Source organism: Equus caballus, chromosome 16 (assembly GCF_041296265.1).
Source record: "Equus caballus isolate H_3958 breed thoroughbred chromosome 16, TB-T2T, whole genome shotgun sequence".
In the NCBI taxonomy this organism is placed as follows: Eukaryota; Metazoa; Chordata; class Mammalia; order Perissodactyla; family Equidae; genus Equus; species Equus caballus.
In genome coordinates, this window is record NC_091699.1 from 96,154,345 (window position 1) to 96,170,478 (window position 16,134).

The following is a 16,134-nucleotide window of genomic DNA, read 5'->3' on the forward strand; positions in this document are numbered from 1 at the left end:
GTTTCTTTATGTACTCCATTCTGATTTTCACAGTGTGCTGTTTGTTTCTCTCATGGCCGTGAAGGTTAAGAAAATTCAAAGCAGAGATTTTGGTTTAGTTTGTGGAGCATCTTACTAGAATATAGGTGTGCTATATTTGACGAATGTAACATTCATAAAAGCCACAGCATCCTTATGTAGAGTAGTGGATAAGAACTGGGCTCTAGGGACTGGCCCGGTGGTATAGTGGTTAAGTTTGCATGCTCTTCTTTGGTGGCCTGGGGTTCGTGAGTTCAAATCCCAGGCGTGGACCTGTACACCACTCATCAAGCCATGCTGTGGTGGCATCCCACATATAAGACAGAGGAAGATTGGCGTGGATGTTAGCTCTGTGACAATCTTCCTCACCAAAAAAAATAAGGGAACTCAGGCTGTGGGATCAGACTGCCTGTTATATCATTGTGCCTCAGTTTCCTCATCTTTAAAATGGAGATAATAATGACACAAAGAGTTAGGGGAATGCCTAGCCCACAGCAAATTCTTCCTAAATGTTTGTTATTTGATGTTGCTATTAAGAACAACAAATTCTATCAATCCCAAGAAATTTGGTCTCATAAAGATGCTATTTAGTTACTGTCTATAAAGTGTTTTAAAATTTATTGTTGCAAGTTTCCTCATAAGCCTCACAATATTTTGTTGGGATACAAGGTAGCTCCGTGAGTGAAGTGTGCTCAGATAAAGTTTTTTCATTGGAAATTGTGTGATGCTCTAGTTCCTAGTCAAGGATATGATCAGATATATGTGCTTTGCTATTGCTACCTGAAAAAGAAATTAAAGGTATATATTTATATTGAAGTGGTTGTTCAGAGTTTCAGCATGGCTATAAATTAATTAATTTGGTAAACTATAGAGGGAGGAAAAACTTGGGAACATTACTGTATGTTAACGCTCGAAAACCTGGCATTGGTATCCAACTAAAGAACAAAATAACCCTTCTCTCTTTTCTCTGATTAGGATGATGCAATACTTAGTGCTGAGAAGCTTTATGTGTATTAATTACTGAGAAACCGGCAAAATAAGGCTGTTGTGTGAACCTAATTGACACTAATTATTTATCAGTTTAGCAGGAATTTATTTAATAAGCACCAATTTCTTGTTTATTAAGTTTCATTGCAGGCATTACAAAGGATCTCAGATTTCAGCATAGTTATAGCTGCCACTACCTTTTTGATGGTAACGACAATAGATGATATTTATTGGATATTTACTCTCTGCCAAAGACAGTGTCAACCATTCACATGTATTACACGTTTAATCCTCAAACCCATCTTATGAGGAAGATACTGTCATTCACTACATTTTACAGGGCAATAAATTTATGGGGAGAGGTGTGATGTAACACATTCAAGGTCACATAGGTAGGGTGTTCTGGTGGGATATGACCTCACAGCTCCATTTGTAAACACTCTCTTACTCTCCCGTTCCCAAACAGGGGATCGTACAAAGAGGAGGCAGCAACTCTTGGCTCCTGTATATTCTTTAGAGTTTTGTTTGTTTTAGGCTTATTTCTTATCTTTCACTGAACATTTTGGAAAAAGTTGCTAATTCTGAGAGTACGATGAGGGGAATTCAGGAAGGACTGTGAGACCTAAGACACACCCTCTCTGCACCAGGGACTGCCATGTGCTAGAGGGACACACCTTGACTCTGGTGGTTTCTTATCACACAGTTGCACTTGCTCATTAATTAACCAATGCTGTTTGCAGATAAATTAGGAGGAAATTAAAGAAATTTTAAATATGTAAGAATTATTGGATGCTCAACATTGAATCACCTTTTCTCCCCTGACACTTCTGAAGCAAACCCTGGGTTCATAATACTTAATTGTTTTGTTTTGTTTGGTGAGGAAGATGATCCCTGAGCTAACATCCTTGCCGATCTTCCTCTACTTTGTATATGGGACACCGCCACAGCCTGGCTTGATGAGCAGTGTGTAGGTCTGCACCTGGGATCTGAACCTGCAAACCCCAGGCCGCCAAAGCGGAGCACATGAACTTAATCACTACGCCACCGGCGTGGCCCCATAATACATAATTGTTGATTGGTTAATGAGAACCAAATAGACAGTCTGAGATGAACTGTAATGAATTAATGGTTAATAGGAGTTGATATTCAAAAAGCTGAGAAGATCTCTGTTTGAATCTCTTTAGAAGAATCTCTTTAAAAGGCTGAGTTGCGTGGTTGGAATTTTAGGTAGTCTGTAATTGATTCTATATTGTACAGTGTTTCGTAGAATGAATGCTTCATCGTCTGGTTTTATTTTCCTTGTGTGAGGAGCCACTTTGTGTGTTTCGTCTGCCTTCTTTTGCTCTAGTCACAAGGCAGGGCTACTGCTGTGTTGACGGTCTTTTCCTTTAACCTGAACTCCTCTTATCTGAATGCCTGATGGTGGGGCAGCTCCCTCTCGTGTTCTCGTTGGCAGATCTGATCCAGTGTCAGTGTTACAGCCTATAGGATGGCGCAGTGTGAACTAAGGGCGCGTGATTCTGTGGCCCTGGGATTTCAGACCCTCCATTCTTCTGATCATTTCCTCACATGCTCATCGAACTAAACGTTAGAGTCTAAAAGACAGGACAATAAGTACACATACTTATTTACTAACTGGCCACGTGTTTAGTTATTTGGGGTTTAAATCGATACTCTATTTTTTCTTCATAGAACTCTGAAGTACATTTTTGAATTTGAGTACCTTTTGAGGTGAAAAAATTTTAAATCAATTAGAATATTGCCCAATTCTTACCGCTTCTTTCTTTTTGACTGTAAAGAAGTTAAAAATACCATAGATTCTCAGCCTTCTGATTCTTCTGTTTAGAGGAACTGACATATATTTGCAGCACCCACTGTGATAATACAACAAATGCTAATTTGAAAAACAGAAATTCAACAATTAGAGCCAGTGGTTTTGCTAATTAGGTGAATAAGTTTGAGTCAAGTTTCTCATTTTTCTGAGTTTCATATTCCATATATATAAAATTAGTGGATTTTACCAAATAATCTCTAAGACCACCTCTAGTTAGAACATTCATGTCATTTTGTTGCTTTTAATGCCAGCCACAAGCTATTGCAAAGCTTATAACACATAAGCTTTCTATCGATATTCATATTATCCATTCTTTGCTGGATATCTTTTCAAAGACTTTGTAGCTGCATACTTTCTATACTGTAAAATTCAGTCTTCATGGTTTCCCCTAAAGAGGAGCAAAGCTCTTAAATATCAGTTACTGAAATGACTTAAAAGTCCATTTTGTGACCTTAGGATGCCTTTTTGTAATTTCCAATTAGCAGTTTATTTTCAATGATTGTTTTAAGAAATTGTTAAAATCTATAGGTGCTGGAAAGGACCAAGGTTTTAGTCATTACCAAGAGTTGGTAATTAAGGAAATCATCGTTTGACTGATTTTCAAGATGCACAGTAATTTTTTATGGTGCAAAAGGATCTGTGAATGCATTCATTCTCTCATTTCCCCAACAATATCCAGTGGAGAACCATTGAACATCTTTCAGGTAAAATGTGTTCTGAGGAATTTCTTTGAAACCTTTTAGCTGCGGTCTTACCAGTAACAAGAAAAGGTCTGCATCAGAATAGTGCCAAGCTCGTGCATGATGCCCAATAGCTTGTTAGAGGAATGAATAAGCGAGCCAGTCACTCAACCGGTTAATCAGTTAATTAATCACACAGAGATACATGCCCTTATTCAGAACTTAACATGACATGTTTTTAACATTTGCTGACATTCTCCTTGGGAACATGTTTACATTTTGAGCATTCCGACTACAAAATATGGCACCTTGTTTCTGTCCCTGGTCCTAGAGCAATGGTTCTCAAGCGTTGATATTATTAGAATCTCTCAGGATGATTGTTAAAATGGTTGTGGGGCTTCCTCCCCACAGCCTGACTTAGTAGGTCTTCAGTGCGCTCAGGCATACTTTCCATAGATCTGCCAGGTGATTCTAAATGCAAATAGTCTATGGAATACCTACTCCAGAGGATGCCAGCACCTGTTGTTTAAGTCTTAACTTCTCATCCTTTACCTCGAGTACAGTTATTTGTGACTCTAAATTAAAAATCTGCCTCCTCCAACACACTTGACATTTTACCGCTTGTTAAGCTGCTGAGAACAGTGTACAACATAATGAAATATTTTAGGTCAACCATGATGATTATCAAGGTGATTTATATCACATAGCAGCATTAATCAGCCAGAGACTAACCAGTGGCCACGTGGTTCAGATGCTCATGAAGACATCAGACTGCCGTTTGGTTGACCGCATCACTTTTATATCAACAGTCTATATGAGAAAAACAGAGGCTGTGTATTCTAGGAGAGGTGGGCAAACCACGTGGCTTCTCATATTTGCAGTTGGACTTTGTTTTAAAATGAATTATTCTTATGCTGAAAGTTTTATTCTACTGAGGTAATTGTGACAAAATTTTCTAATTCAGGCCACTGTGTACTGAATGCCTTCACCTCTTATTGACACAGAAGAGTCTAGTGACTTTTTTCATATAGGCATAGAAAATCTGACACCTATTGCCTGCACACAGGAAAAGGCCTTTAAAACTAACTGAGGATTCAAATGATAGTGAAAGGCATTCCCAGGTTGAGATTTTTGCTGGAGTTTAATGGATTTGGCGTGAACTATTCCATATAAAAGACTTTCTATTCAAAATAAGATTAGAGAAGCAAGTGCTTTTTTTTTTTATTTTTTTTTTTAAAGATTTTATTTTTTTCCCTTTTTCTTCCCAAAGCCCCCCGGTACATAGTTGTATATTCTTCGTTGTGGGTTCTTCTAGTTGTGGCATGTGGGACGCTGCCTTAGCGTGGTCTGATGAGCAGTGCCATGTCCGCGCCCAGGATTCGAACACAAGGAAACACTGGGCCGCCTGCAGCGGAGCGCGCGAACTTAACCACTCAGCCACGGGGCCAGCCCCAGAGAAGCAAGTGCTTTTAATAATATAAGAAAGGCTTTTATTTATAGGGTTATTCACTTTTATATTTTTGTAGAGGGTGCCTGGCTACTGCTTGTATGATATTTTAATTTCTTTAGAAAATTACCAAGAAATAAGAACTTTGTGCACACAGGTCTATGTCGTTTAAACTTTTTTAAGACAAATCTGTAATAAGGTTTAGAGTGGCTCCTTAAAATGTGGCCACACCCCCATTTAAAACATCTAGTCTCTGTAAGTTACTCTCTCTGATTAGCTGGAGTCTTGTTTTGGAGATGACAGAAATGTAAGTTGTTTAAATAAGGTAATTGCTTATTTAATGGCTTAGCCGCTCGTTTTTGCTATTCTTCCACTGATTTCTTCATATTAAAGCTAAAATCTCCCCGTCTGTGCATCTATTTAGGAAGAGTGATGAAGGAACTATAGATGTGAGCATGTTGCCACATCACAGAGCCTGTTTCAGAGGTGTTGTATTTTCTGGTCCTGTTGGTTTGCACATTTGTTCAAAGAAATAAAGACATGAACACCTGGAGGTAGATTTAATGGGAAGTTTTCTTTAGATCATTCCTATAAATTCAGATTTGATTTTTTTTTTGAAATACATGAGGTGAAGTGACAAATTCCAAGCTGTAACGTCTATGGAAATATGCTTGTGTTCCCTGGCCTAGTGGTCCTGATGGGTTCTGCCTTTTAGATTTCAAAGAAAACTCCCATTTTTGCTCTCAACAGAAATCCTTTGAGGTAGCTGAAGTAGGTGTCTTTTTCTTTATTTTTTTTGAAGTGATAAAATGAAGTTCAGATGGCCCAAATTTGTATAATTAGTAGCTAACAGACTGAAACTCACATCATCAGATATTTATCTTGAGAGTTTAATTGTACAATCAGCTAAGATCATTTCCCCTAATTTTAAAATGTGGAGATTTTCGTCCTTTATGAACTGAAAATGCAGATAATTTCTTCGCATTAGATTGTATGCTCATGGCCATTAATGCTGTGGATACTTTGTATAATCCTTAATTATCAGTATTCCTTTTTTAAAGTGTTCTGTAGCTCAAGCTTGATAGAAAATAAAGTCTACGATGCTTCTTCTTGAACAACAGATATGTACCTGTCTTAGAATAAGCTCCTTAATAATTGCCATTAGTTTAAATTGACTTTCCAAAATATTAAAATAGACCCAGTCCTTGTTCCCTATTAATTAGTTCTCTGTTCCTGCTTTTGGGTGTTATTCTCCAAAGATGACTGAGTTAAATATGGTGAGCACCACGCATATTCTCTCCTTAAAGAGCATGCGAATCACTGTCCAGTTTTGAGTAAGTTCAAACATTGGTATTACTGTCCTTAGAATTCCAGTGCCTTCACTTGCAGAGCGTTGCTGAATTTAATAGCTCTTATAAAACCTATTATTATTCTGGCCATTTTGAAATATGTTTGTCATATTTATAAAAAATTAGAGATCAAATGACAGACTATTTATTTTAACCAGATTTGTGTGGTGTGTCTTAAGCTATCTATACATTATCTGACTTAATATTCACGATTCCATAGCTCATAAGTGTAGGAACTGGAGAGGACCCACGATTTCTGATTCCAAGCTCTGTCCTCTTTCTGCTGTACCACTACTATTAAAAAAAGAAAGTTTATGTAGAATTAATCTCATTCCTTTGGGAAGTTTTTCTGAATACTTTTTCTTTTGATTTTTTTAAAGTTTGTAATTATCCCATAGAATTTTTTTCTGGAAATGGAACTCAGTATTTAAATGTTTTCATTGAAATTGTGGGCTTTACTGTAAAAGCAACCTCTTATCCATTTTGTGTGAAAGTTTATAAAACTTACCTGATACAAACAAATCCTGCCTTAATATTTATTGAGTAAAAGACTCACCAGACATTCTTCTTAGTTGAAACACGTATGTGTTTAGCTAAATAGGTGGAATTATTTTAGTCTGTGTTTGAAAACCACTTATTAAACTATAAAAATTACTTATATTTGTTGATCCGCTAATGCCATTTGTGCACATTTGACTTTAGAAGATGATTTTTTAAACGTCTATAGTCATAAATATATTCTTCGTAATGTTATTTGTTATATGGAATATTGGAAATAACCTAAATGTTCTCGGGAAGAGTCACCTATATTCTGCACATCTGTTTGATGGAATTTGATGCAGCCATCAAAAATGACCACTCTGGACAGTGTTTAGTAAAATGAAAAAATGCTTATGCTACGTTATTGAGCAAAAACAGATCACCCTGTAGTAGCTATACCATAATTACAACCATTTGAAAAATGTGTACGTGCAGAAGACTGGATGAGAACAGAAAAAAGAACCATAACATTATTAGGATTTTCAAATTTAATTTTACCTTCTGTGTTCCAAATTCTCTGGATGGTAAAACATAAAATTTTTTATCCTGATTTGAATTCTGTAAATTTGTTGAAATTTTGTCAGTCAATTATAATTTGCTAACATAATCCTACATCTAAGAGATTTCTTTGGAGGATCAGCATAGTTTAAAGGATTCCTGAGTTTATCCGAGAAACCAGGCCAAAGTGTATTCAGGAGTCAAGGGACAGATCCTGTTTTATTGACGTGATTATTAGAGGAGCATGTGTTTTAAAAGCTTTGGGAAGTTTGTTCTGTTCGGGTGGGGACCGACAATCCCCATGCACATCAAGCTTGGCCAGCCTCCCCAAACCCTCTGCCTGTAGCTCTCACCAGGACACGTTTTCACAAGAGGTGTTCTGTTTCTTCTTTATTTTTTCAAAGACAAGAATAATGGGAGACCAGCTATTTCTGTATATTTCCTCTGTTCCATTCCTCATGTCAGGAGAACCATAAGCTAGAAAAAAAATAAAAATATGAAACAGAAATGCAAATTGACTAAATTCTTTGACCCTCAGAGAAGGCTGGTTTTAGGATAAATTCTAAGCTTACTTCTAGTTGCCAACTCTGCTTAAATATATTTTGGAATTCTTCCTGAAAGCATCCCGCAGGAGAGTAAAGAGTACAAAGTTGTAATAAACCAGCTTTAACCTGTACAAACCGCACACGCGCGTAAAGCAGCGGAGAAGGACGAGATGTCTTAGAATGACTATTTTTATACAACCTGAATTTAAGTTCACATCTCTGAAAATAAGAACACTGAGATGGAGAGAGAAATAAAAAGTCAAAATCAGTCCAGCATTCGGGTTATATTTTGAGACAATGACTTTTCAATTTCTGGCACCAGCACTGGCATAATTGTTTTTGGAAAATAGCAAGTCTTTGATTTTAATAATTATTATACACCCTACAAATAGACTACCTTTAGATCTTCTCTCTTGTCAATGTGGCAAAGAGTAAAATAGATTGAAAAATAGAGTGTTAGTTCAGCTGCTGCCAGTGTCTTTGTGAGCATGTTGGAGAAAGCCAGAATTACGGAAGAGCTAACAGCGAGATCTCATACAGTTTCCTCTTGGGCGAGGCTGCGTGGACTTAGATTTGCTTAAACAGAAAATTAGCCTTTTTGTTCATGCCGTAGTATAAATTTAGCATAAATGTCATATATATTCATGGAAAGTTTTTATTCTTATTTAAGTGTTTCTCTCTTCCTGTCTGTTTTGATGAGCCTAATTTAGTAAGCGTTGGTCACGGACTGAGGCTTTGTGGGTTAGAAAGCTCCACAGCGGATTCCAGTGTTCGACCAGAGTGGGCGAAATAGTCCTGGATGATAGCTTAATCATTTTTGCTTTCAAATATAAACTGGTGACCCTTATTTCCTTCTGTTCCAAAGATAAATGCAGTGATTAAAAAGATAGGGTCTTCCGTAACTTCCTAAGCCATCTTTATATTCTTAATATCTTTCAGAGTGTCTGGCACATAATAGTTATTCAATACAGTTTTTAAATTAAATAAATTGAATGAGGTGATGAATAGGGTTGGCTCATTGCTGTGTGTGTGGAATACAAAGTGTTAGCTTGCTTGAGGTTTGCAAATAGTGCAAGATGCCACCGATCATGCTCTTTTTAAGATGCGGCATCATGCAAATTATAGAGGCGTTTTTAGAGGGAAGCGCTTTCCTCAATAATGGGATATGAATATAATGGGGAAGAACACGTAGAATTGAATGTGATCATTTTATATACAGAAATCCAAGAAAACATTTCCTTTTTAAATCGTTAACAGTGTTCCCATTTCTTTTTCTTGCTGAATTTCAAAATAAAGTGCTCAGGATGTGTATTTGCTCAGTTCGTGAAACGATATGTGAAGAGCAAAAACTGTTTCCTTGAAGCCTGAAATATTAAAAGGACATTCTGTGTTTTAGATGGCCCTCTTGTGGTAAAACGGTCAAAGTAAACCAAAGATGACCATGCTAGCAACCTCCTGTTACAAGCAGGCACCGTGACAAACTTTAATAGTAAGAGTCGAAATTGAGCAGACGAATGAGAAATAATCCATTTTCACCTTTTCCCCAGGGACCCCATCCTAAGTTAATAGATATAAAACAAATAGACAATAACAAAAAACAATCTTTTTCCATCTGCTTTTGTATAGCTACCAAGTGAATCTCTAAAGATTTAAAAAAATAGCTCTTGGAAAGATTTTACAAAAAAGTATCAAATTTTACACTCTTCACTTGTAAATAATTTCAGATTAGCACAAAAGTTGCAAAAATAGAACCAAGAGTTCCTGTCTGTCCTCCACCGAGCTTACCTAAATATGAACATCTTACATAACCATATTATCACTTCAAAACCAGAAAATTAGCGCTGATATACTGCTATTAACCAATTTACAGACCTTCATCAAATGTCACCAGTTGTCCTACCACCAGGGTCCTTTCTTTGACTCTGTGACAGCCCAGTCTGTGACAGTGTGTCTGTCTTTGTCTTTCGTGACCCCAACATTTGGAAGAGTACTGATCTGACTTTGTAAAACATCCTTCCACTTCAGTTTGTCTGATGTTTCCTTATGACTAAATTCAGGTTATGCATTCTCAGCAGTAATGCAGCTAAAGGATGTTGTGCCCTTTTTCATAGGGCCTCATACTCATATCAATAGGTACATGATGTCATTATGTCTTATTACTGATGATATTAACTTTGATCCCTTGGTTAAATTGTTGTCTGACAGGTTTCTTCGCTGTAAAGTTATTTTTCCCTTGGTAATTAATAAGTATATGAACATAATTTAAATTAGGTCTTTTACCATAATTAGTATCATAAATGCATTTTGTTTCTCTTGGGCCTTTTACTGAAATGGGGTCATCATTTATATATTAAACTAGGAATTTTTCAGGTTATTTTGTGCTTGCTTTGCAAATTATCTTGCCCCATCATGTGTAGACTTCTATTGCCTGTCTTGCACTTTAAGTTACAATCTTCAGAAAGATTCTCCTGTCCGTGGGGACTGACCTCATGCACTTAATGACCTGCAGGTGTGTCGAGAGTACCAGCGTGGAAATTGCAACAGAGGGGAAAACGACTGCCGGTTCGCCCATCCTGCTGACAGCACAATGATTGACACCAATGACAACACAGTCACCGTGTGTATGGATTACATCAAAGGGAGGTGCTCTCGGGAAAAGTGCAAATACTTTCATCCTCCCGCGCATCTGCAAGCCAAGATCAAGGCTGCTCAGTACCAGGTCAACCAGGCTGCAGCAGCACAGGCTGCAGCCACCGCAGCTGCCATGGTGAGTAGGGCATCCGCTCTCTTCTCCTTAGCACTCAGAAAAGCCACAGGGACAACTGGGTCTCGCGACAAGCTATTCATTTATTAACCTTTCTTTAGAAATTTTTTGCTGAAGATATGTTTGTTCAGGTATCCCAGACAATACCTCAAGGAGTTACCGTTCACAGAAGTGGGGGTAACTCCTCACGCGGTTCAGGTTGCTCCACCCTTGGCCTAACTCTGAATGCCCTGTCTTACTCTGGATAGAGGGTTTCTGAAATTTCTGCTTTGTAAAGAACACCTGTCTCCTTTTCAATTTAACGATGTTGCCATTTTCGGTCCTCTTATTTCTGTGTGCCATCTAATCAGCCGTTATTTCCCTTCGGTGTGTTTTTTTTTTTTTTTTTGCACATCGAGGCTCTTTTCTAGATAGATCTTGCTTTTAACAATAACATGATCTGGAACTAAGTAGGAGAATTGCTTCAACAAAATTGTTTTTAGAATTAGCTACAAGATTTTGAACAGTATGCTATCCTAGATTGTTTTAAGTAACATTGTGGCATAAACATTCTTGTAAAACTGGAGAAGCTTGACTGTGCCATTATACAGAAAGCAGAAAGGCAGCAGCTCGCAAGGAGCTAGAAACTGGATCATTTAGAACAGATACAAAACTATATTCTTAAGGTAAATTTTAATGTGGTCTAATAGCTGATCTTAATGAGTCCATTCTTTGTTCTTTGCTTAGCTGTTTTAATGTTGTCCTTTTTTTACATAAATATATGACTTAATCATTAAAATATTCATAAAAACACTGTGTGGTATCTCACAGCACAGTACCATAATCACGAGAGAGGTCTTTTCTGTGTTTGTTTATGGATACTTGAGCAAAAATACAGAAGGCAGACTCTCTCCTCCTCTCTTCTTTTCACTCTTTTTTTTTTCTGTTAGAGTATCTTGTTTGTAATTAACTACGAAGAGGAGTTATCCTCCCCATAACAACTCAGTAGTGCCCTTATTGTGCATGCTTAGTCTTGTTATTCGTTGTATATGGCATTCCGATGATTTGTTTTTTTATTTGTTTTTTCTCACCTACCCAAAAATGCACTGCTGCCCCCATGATGCACCTCTGCTTGCTGTTTATGTTAATGCGCTTGAACCCCACTGGCCCATTGCCATCATGTGCTCGCTGCCTGCTAATTAAGACTCAGTCGGCTGTCAAATCACTGAAGCGACCCCTCGAGGCAACCTTTGACCTGGTACTATGACCTTTCACCTTTTAGCTTGGCATGTAGCTTTATTGTAGATACAAGTTTTTTTTTTATCAATTTTAAAGTATATATTCCTTTTTCTGTTATAAAGTTGTAAAGTACAATGAAAAACTGAGTGTGGTTTCCTGACAAAATTGGTGGAAAGACCGTAATATAAGTACCTGGATGGATAATATTGTATATGAAAGATTCCGAAAGCCGGCAGTCCACATTCAGTTTAACTACATTGTGGAACGTTCTAATGACATACTTTAAGGACATTAAAAATGTATTTTTGACTGTATATTGATGTACCTGTTTGGTTAGCATGGCTTAAATGATAGAATTATTTACTTTTTAATATTTATAGTTCAGTGTTTAAGAAAAAAAAACTTGCATGCTCAGGGACATTGCATGTCTAGGCAGATGGGGGAGGGGCAGAGCGGGATGCGTTTTTATTTTACCTGTTTCGGTCACTCTGGACGATTAACTATTAACATGCCTTATACTCGCCACTCCTCCTGGAGCGCACAGCGCAGCTTCTCTTCTTTGCCCAAATCAGTGGCTTCTCACAGAAAGCCTGAAGCATTATGACAATTAAAACACTTTAACACATTTTAACGTGCTCTCGCACTAGTGGGGTTTTTTGTGGTTTTTTTTTTTTTTTGGACAAAAATAATGCTTCTTTTAAAGCTTGATCTTGCTTTGTTGTTTTTCTTTAATTTTTTGTTTATTGGATTTTTTTTCCCCTCGGGTAGTTAAGTGCTCTGCCGCTTGCTTGCTCGTGCTTCCTAACAATTTTAGCCTTCAACTGATTTTTCTTTTTTCTTTTTCTCTTTTTACTGGTATTTGTTTTTTATACTCATTCACTAAACAGGGAATTCCTCAAGCTGTACTTCCCCCGTTACCAAAGAGGCCTGCTCTTGAAAAAACCAACGGTGCCACCGCAGTCTTTAACACCGGTATTTTCCAGTACCAACAGGCTCTGGCCAACATGCAGTTACAGCAGCATACGGCGTTCCTCCCACCAGGTGAGGGGTCTGAGTGCGTTCACAGGTGAACCTGCCGGCCCTCGCAGAGTTCACTGGTAGAGCAGACAGACCACGCCCCAGGTCCTTGTTAGTAATAGGCCAGGTGGAAGGTAAGGTTGTCAGCAGTGGAAACTTACTGAGGCATCTCATGCGGTTTTCCTTAAAACCTAAGATTTTTAGCTTAATGAAAAATAGATGAAAGATCAGTGATGTTTTATATACTTACTTTTGTTTCTATCATTTGGAATTGAAATATAGTTCTCTTCTTTTTTTTTCCTCTTTCCTCCACACTGTTATGTGTCTGTCAAGCTATTTTATGACACTTTTCTGCTGTAAGACCCTTTTGCCTTCATGATTTCATAGAGTTCATTGGAATTATATGAAATGACACTTTCAGCTTTGATTTTTTATTTTTCAGCCTTTTTGTTTTCAAGGTGGAGAATAAAAAACTGACTCTGTGTTCCAGAGCTCTTAAAAGGTGCTCTTCTCACTACCAATAAGTACGTTGCTAAAAATCATCATTGCTCCTGCACTAGTGTTGAAATAGCCCTAAGTGTCCAGGGAAGTTACATTTATTGTTGAATTATACGTTTGTGGTTTCCATTGATTTCAACCTAGTCATATAAACATACTCCAGAACTATCCACAAGGATATAAAATTAAAAAATAACTAATCAGTCATTGAATTACCTGGAAATTTGCTTTTCCTCACTCTTTATTTATTTCAGGAAATACATATTCAACTCCTTGTAATCTGGAATTCAACTAACGGGAGACTCTAATCCCATTTTCCTCATTACCTCTTAACCTTTCTAAACAAATTACCATGGGTTCAGAGATTTATTTAATAAAATAACTTATTTTATTAATTAAATTAACAAATTAATGACTAGGTACGTATGTCAAAGGTCCAGCCCCATTAGTATATTATAAATATTGATCGTATTTACAGTGCCTTAGGTTCATAATGCCGCAATGGAATGTGATAATTTATTTTTAAATAACAAAAGAATAAATGACATTCATGTTAGTTTTTGCTGCTAAGGACAGCTTTTTATACAGTACATCTTTAAAACTGGCCATTTATATGTAGAATATGTAGTAACATTCAATGAATTAGAATACTCCACTAATTGAAATAGCCTATGCCCCAGGCACATGCATAAAATGGAGTTTGCAGTCGTAAAATAATATCTATCCTAGTTGCAGTGTCTACATTTCAGAATAAAAATGGAATCATCTTTATCTGGAGGTATTTGTTGCATTCTGAGGGAAAAATCACATTTCTCTCTCTGTTTTATAAGATTACAACTTCCTTCTCAGCATATGTAGTTTTTCAGAGATTTCGAGAAATTAATCTTTTTGCTTTTATATAAATTTCCGTGCCCCTAGATCTGTCTCTAACAAATAACCTATCAATTTTTCTAGAGTCAGATCACCAGACAGAATTTCGAGGGAGTGCAGATAACTAGCATAATTTCTTCAAAGAAATTAAAAATTATTTGTGACAATTTATTTCATTGAATAAAACATTGCCATTAGAAATGACAATTTTCCTATTTAAAACCTAAAAATAAAAACAAATCCAACTTCTTCCATAGATTATTTAAAGGAACCTAAAATAATCTGTCTTATCAAATGGGTTTTGTATTAGTTTCTCCAACAACATTCAAGTGACTGAAGACTTAGAGAAAAACAACTAAAGACTTTTCTAAATAAGCATACCCATTAATTGCGTGATCTATCTGACCCTTATTTATGATGATAGTCTCTCCCTGGAATGACTTTTAGGCTGTGGATAACACAGAGGAAAAGATGCTAGGTAAGGGTCAAGTCAGGGAAAAACAATAAACGCATTCATAAATCAGAATCACACTCTTTCTCTGTTCCAGAAACTAAGCATAGTTAATTTAAATAAAATGTGCCACAATACTTTCAAATATCTGAAAATTTAAGATATATTTGCATTTTTATGATTAATTTTGCATCAGAGATGATCTTTCTTAATGTTTGTAATTTATATAACATGAAATTATTGCAATATTAATATAAAATAACATTTATTTGTAACCCAGTTTTAAAGGGCTTAAGCAGCAGGTTGACCTTTGTTAGTCACATGGTCAGAGGTAGGGACTGCCTCCATCATTCTTTCAAAATACTTTCATAATTTGTCATCTGTGCCTGTGTACACAAAAACTGGTCCTATGACATTAAAAAGTTAAAATAGATAGCCCATCTTTACCTCTGCCAAACCACTTTGTCAGGCAGCCAGGAAGGGAAGAAGTCTAACGCAGAGAATGTGAACTGAGATGCCTTAGGGGCCAGGCAAGAAACATGAAGACGTGAAGCAAGAAATAAATTAGGAGCTGTAGGGTCTGGGAGGCCCTGGGGAACACAGGCCCAACCTCAAGGAGAGGTCAGTGTTCAGACTTAGACTTCTGTTGCCTGGCACATTGTGCCTGTTGTGCACCGCACACCCTTTGTGGCTCCGTGTACATCATTGTGTACGTGAATGAGGCCTGGTTGTGTCTATGCCTCCCAGAGTTGATTGTGCAAACCTCCACAACTTAATGCAGAGGCCCTCATGTCCAGTGTTGTCAGATCTTAGGATTGTTTCCCAGATATTCTGGACATTTGGATGTTGCTGTGTGAAATTTCTCAATTTTTAGATTTCGTCAGCTAATTCAATTTTTTAAAATACTTTTTGAGAGCTACAGGAAATCTATCCTACCACAAATTCATCTGTAATCTCATGTATAATACCTCGGACAAAAGGAAGTTAATTTTCCAAAGTCTAGGTGATTCTGCAGACATAGGAAGAATTATATGATCAGAGCATTCCATCTGACTGCAATATAATAATTTGGAAGGTATATTCTGAAGGCTTTATTGAAATCGAAAAGAAAATGGAAGTCATTTATTTTTTTCAGCTTAGAATTTTAGAGCTCTGTAGTCTGTTGCCTCAGTAATAACTTCAGGGATGTGTAGGTATATTTCACTGAAGTTACAGTGAAGCATGGTTGGCTACATCCTTAGAGCAGATGACTATGTATTCAGTCTAGGTTGCTGGCAAAAGGTCCTGGTTCAGTGGCAAGCCAGTTAGCTAGCTAAGAAAAATTACTATATACTGTAACTTTTAAGAATAAAATTGGACTTACATGGTATCCACTCGTCTATCCATCATCCATCCATCCATGTACCCATTTATCCATC

General features: G+C 37.0%; 1 protein-coding gene across 50 annotated transcripts in view; it reads left to right on the forward strand.

Annotated features, from left to right (window-relative positions):
* The window catches only part of MBNL1 (muscleblind like splicing regulator 1), a 200,187-nt gene that overhangs the window by 163,246 nt on the left and 20,807 nt on the right, over nucleotides 1-16,134 (forward strand). For 30 of the 50 annotated variants that reach the window (XR_002800851.2, XR_011427418.1, XR_011427424.1 and 27 more), the window contains 3 exons: nucleotides 10,408-10,665; nucleotides 11,846-11,899; nucleotides 12,768-12,921. Coding sequence is in view for 42 of the 50 variants with exons in the window: in XM_005600995.4 (XP_005601052.1) it covers nucleotides 10,408-10,665; nucleotides 11,846-11,899; nucleotides 12,768-12,921 (466 nt within the window). In the remaining 8 variants the exon portion in view is untranslated. The remainder of the gene's footprint in view (nucleotides 1-10,407; nucleotides 10,666-11,845; nucleotides 11,900-12,767; nucleotides 12,922-16,134) is intronic. The other 20 variants (XR_011427420.1, XR_011427422.1, XR_011427423.1 and 17 more) reach the window with 1 other exon arrangement.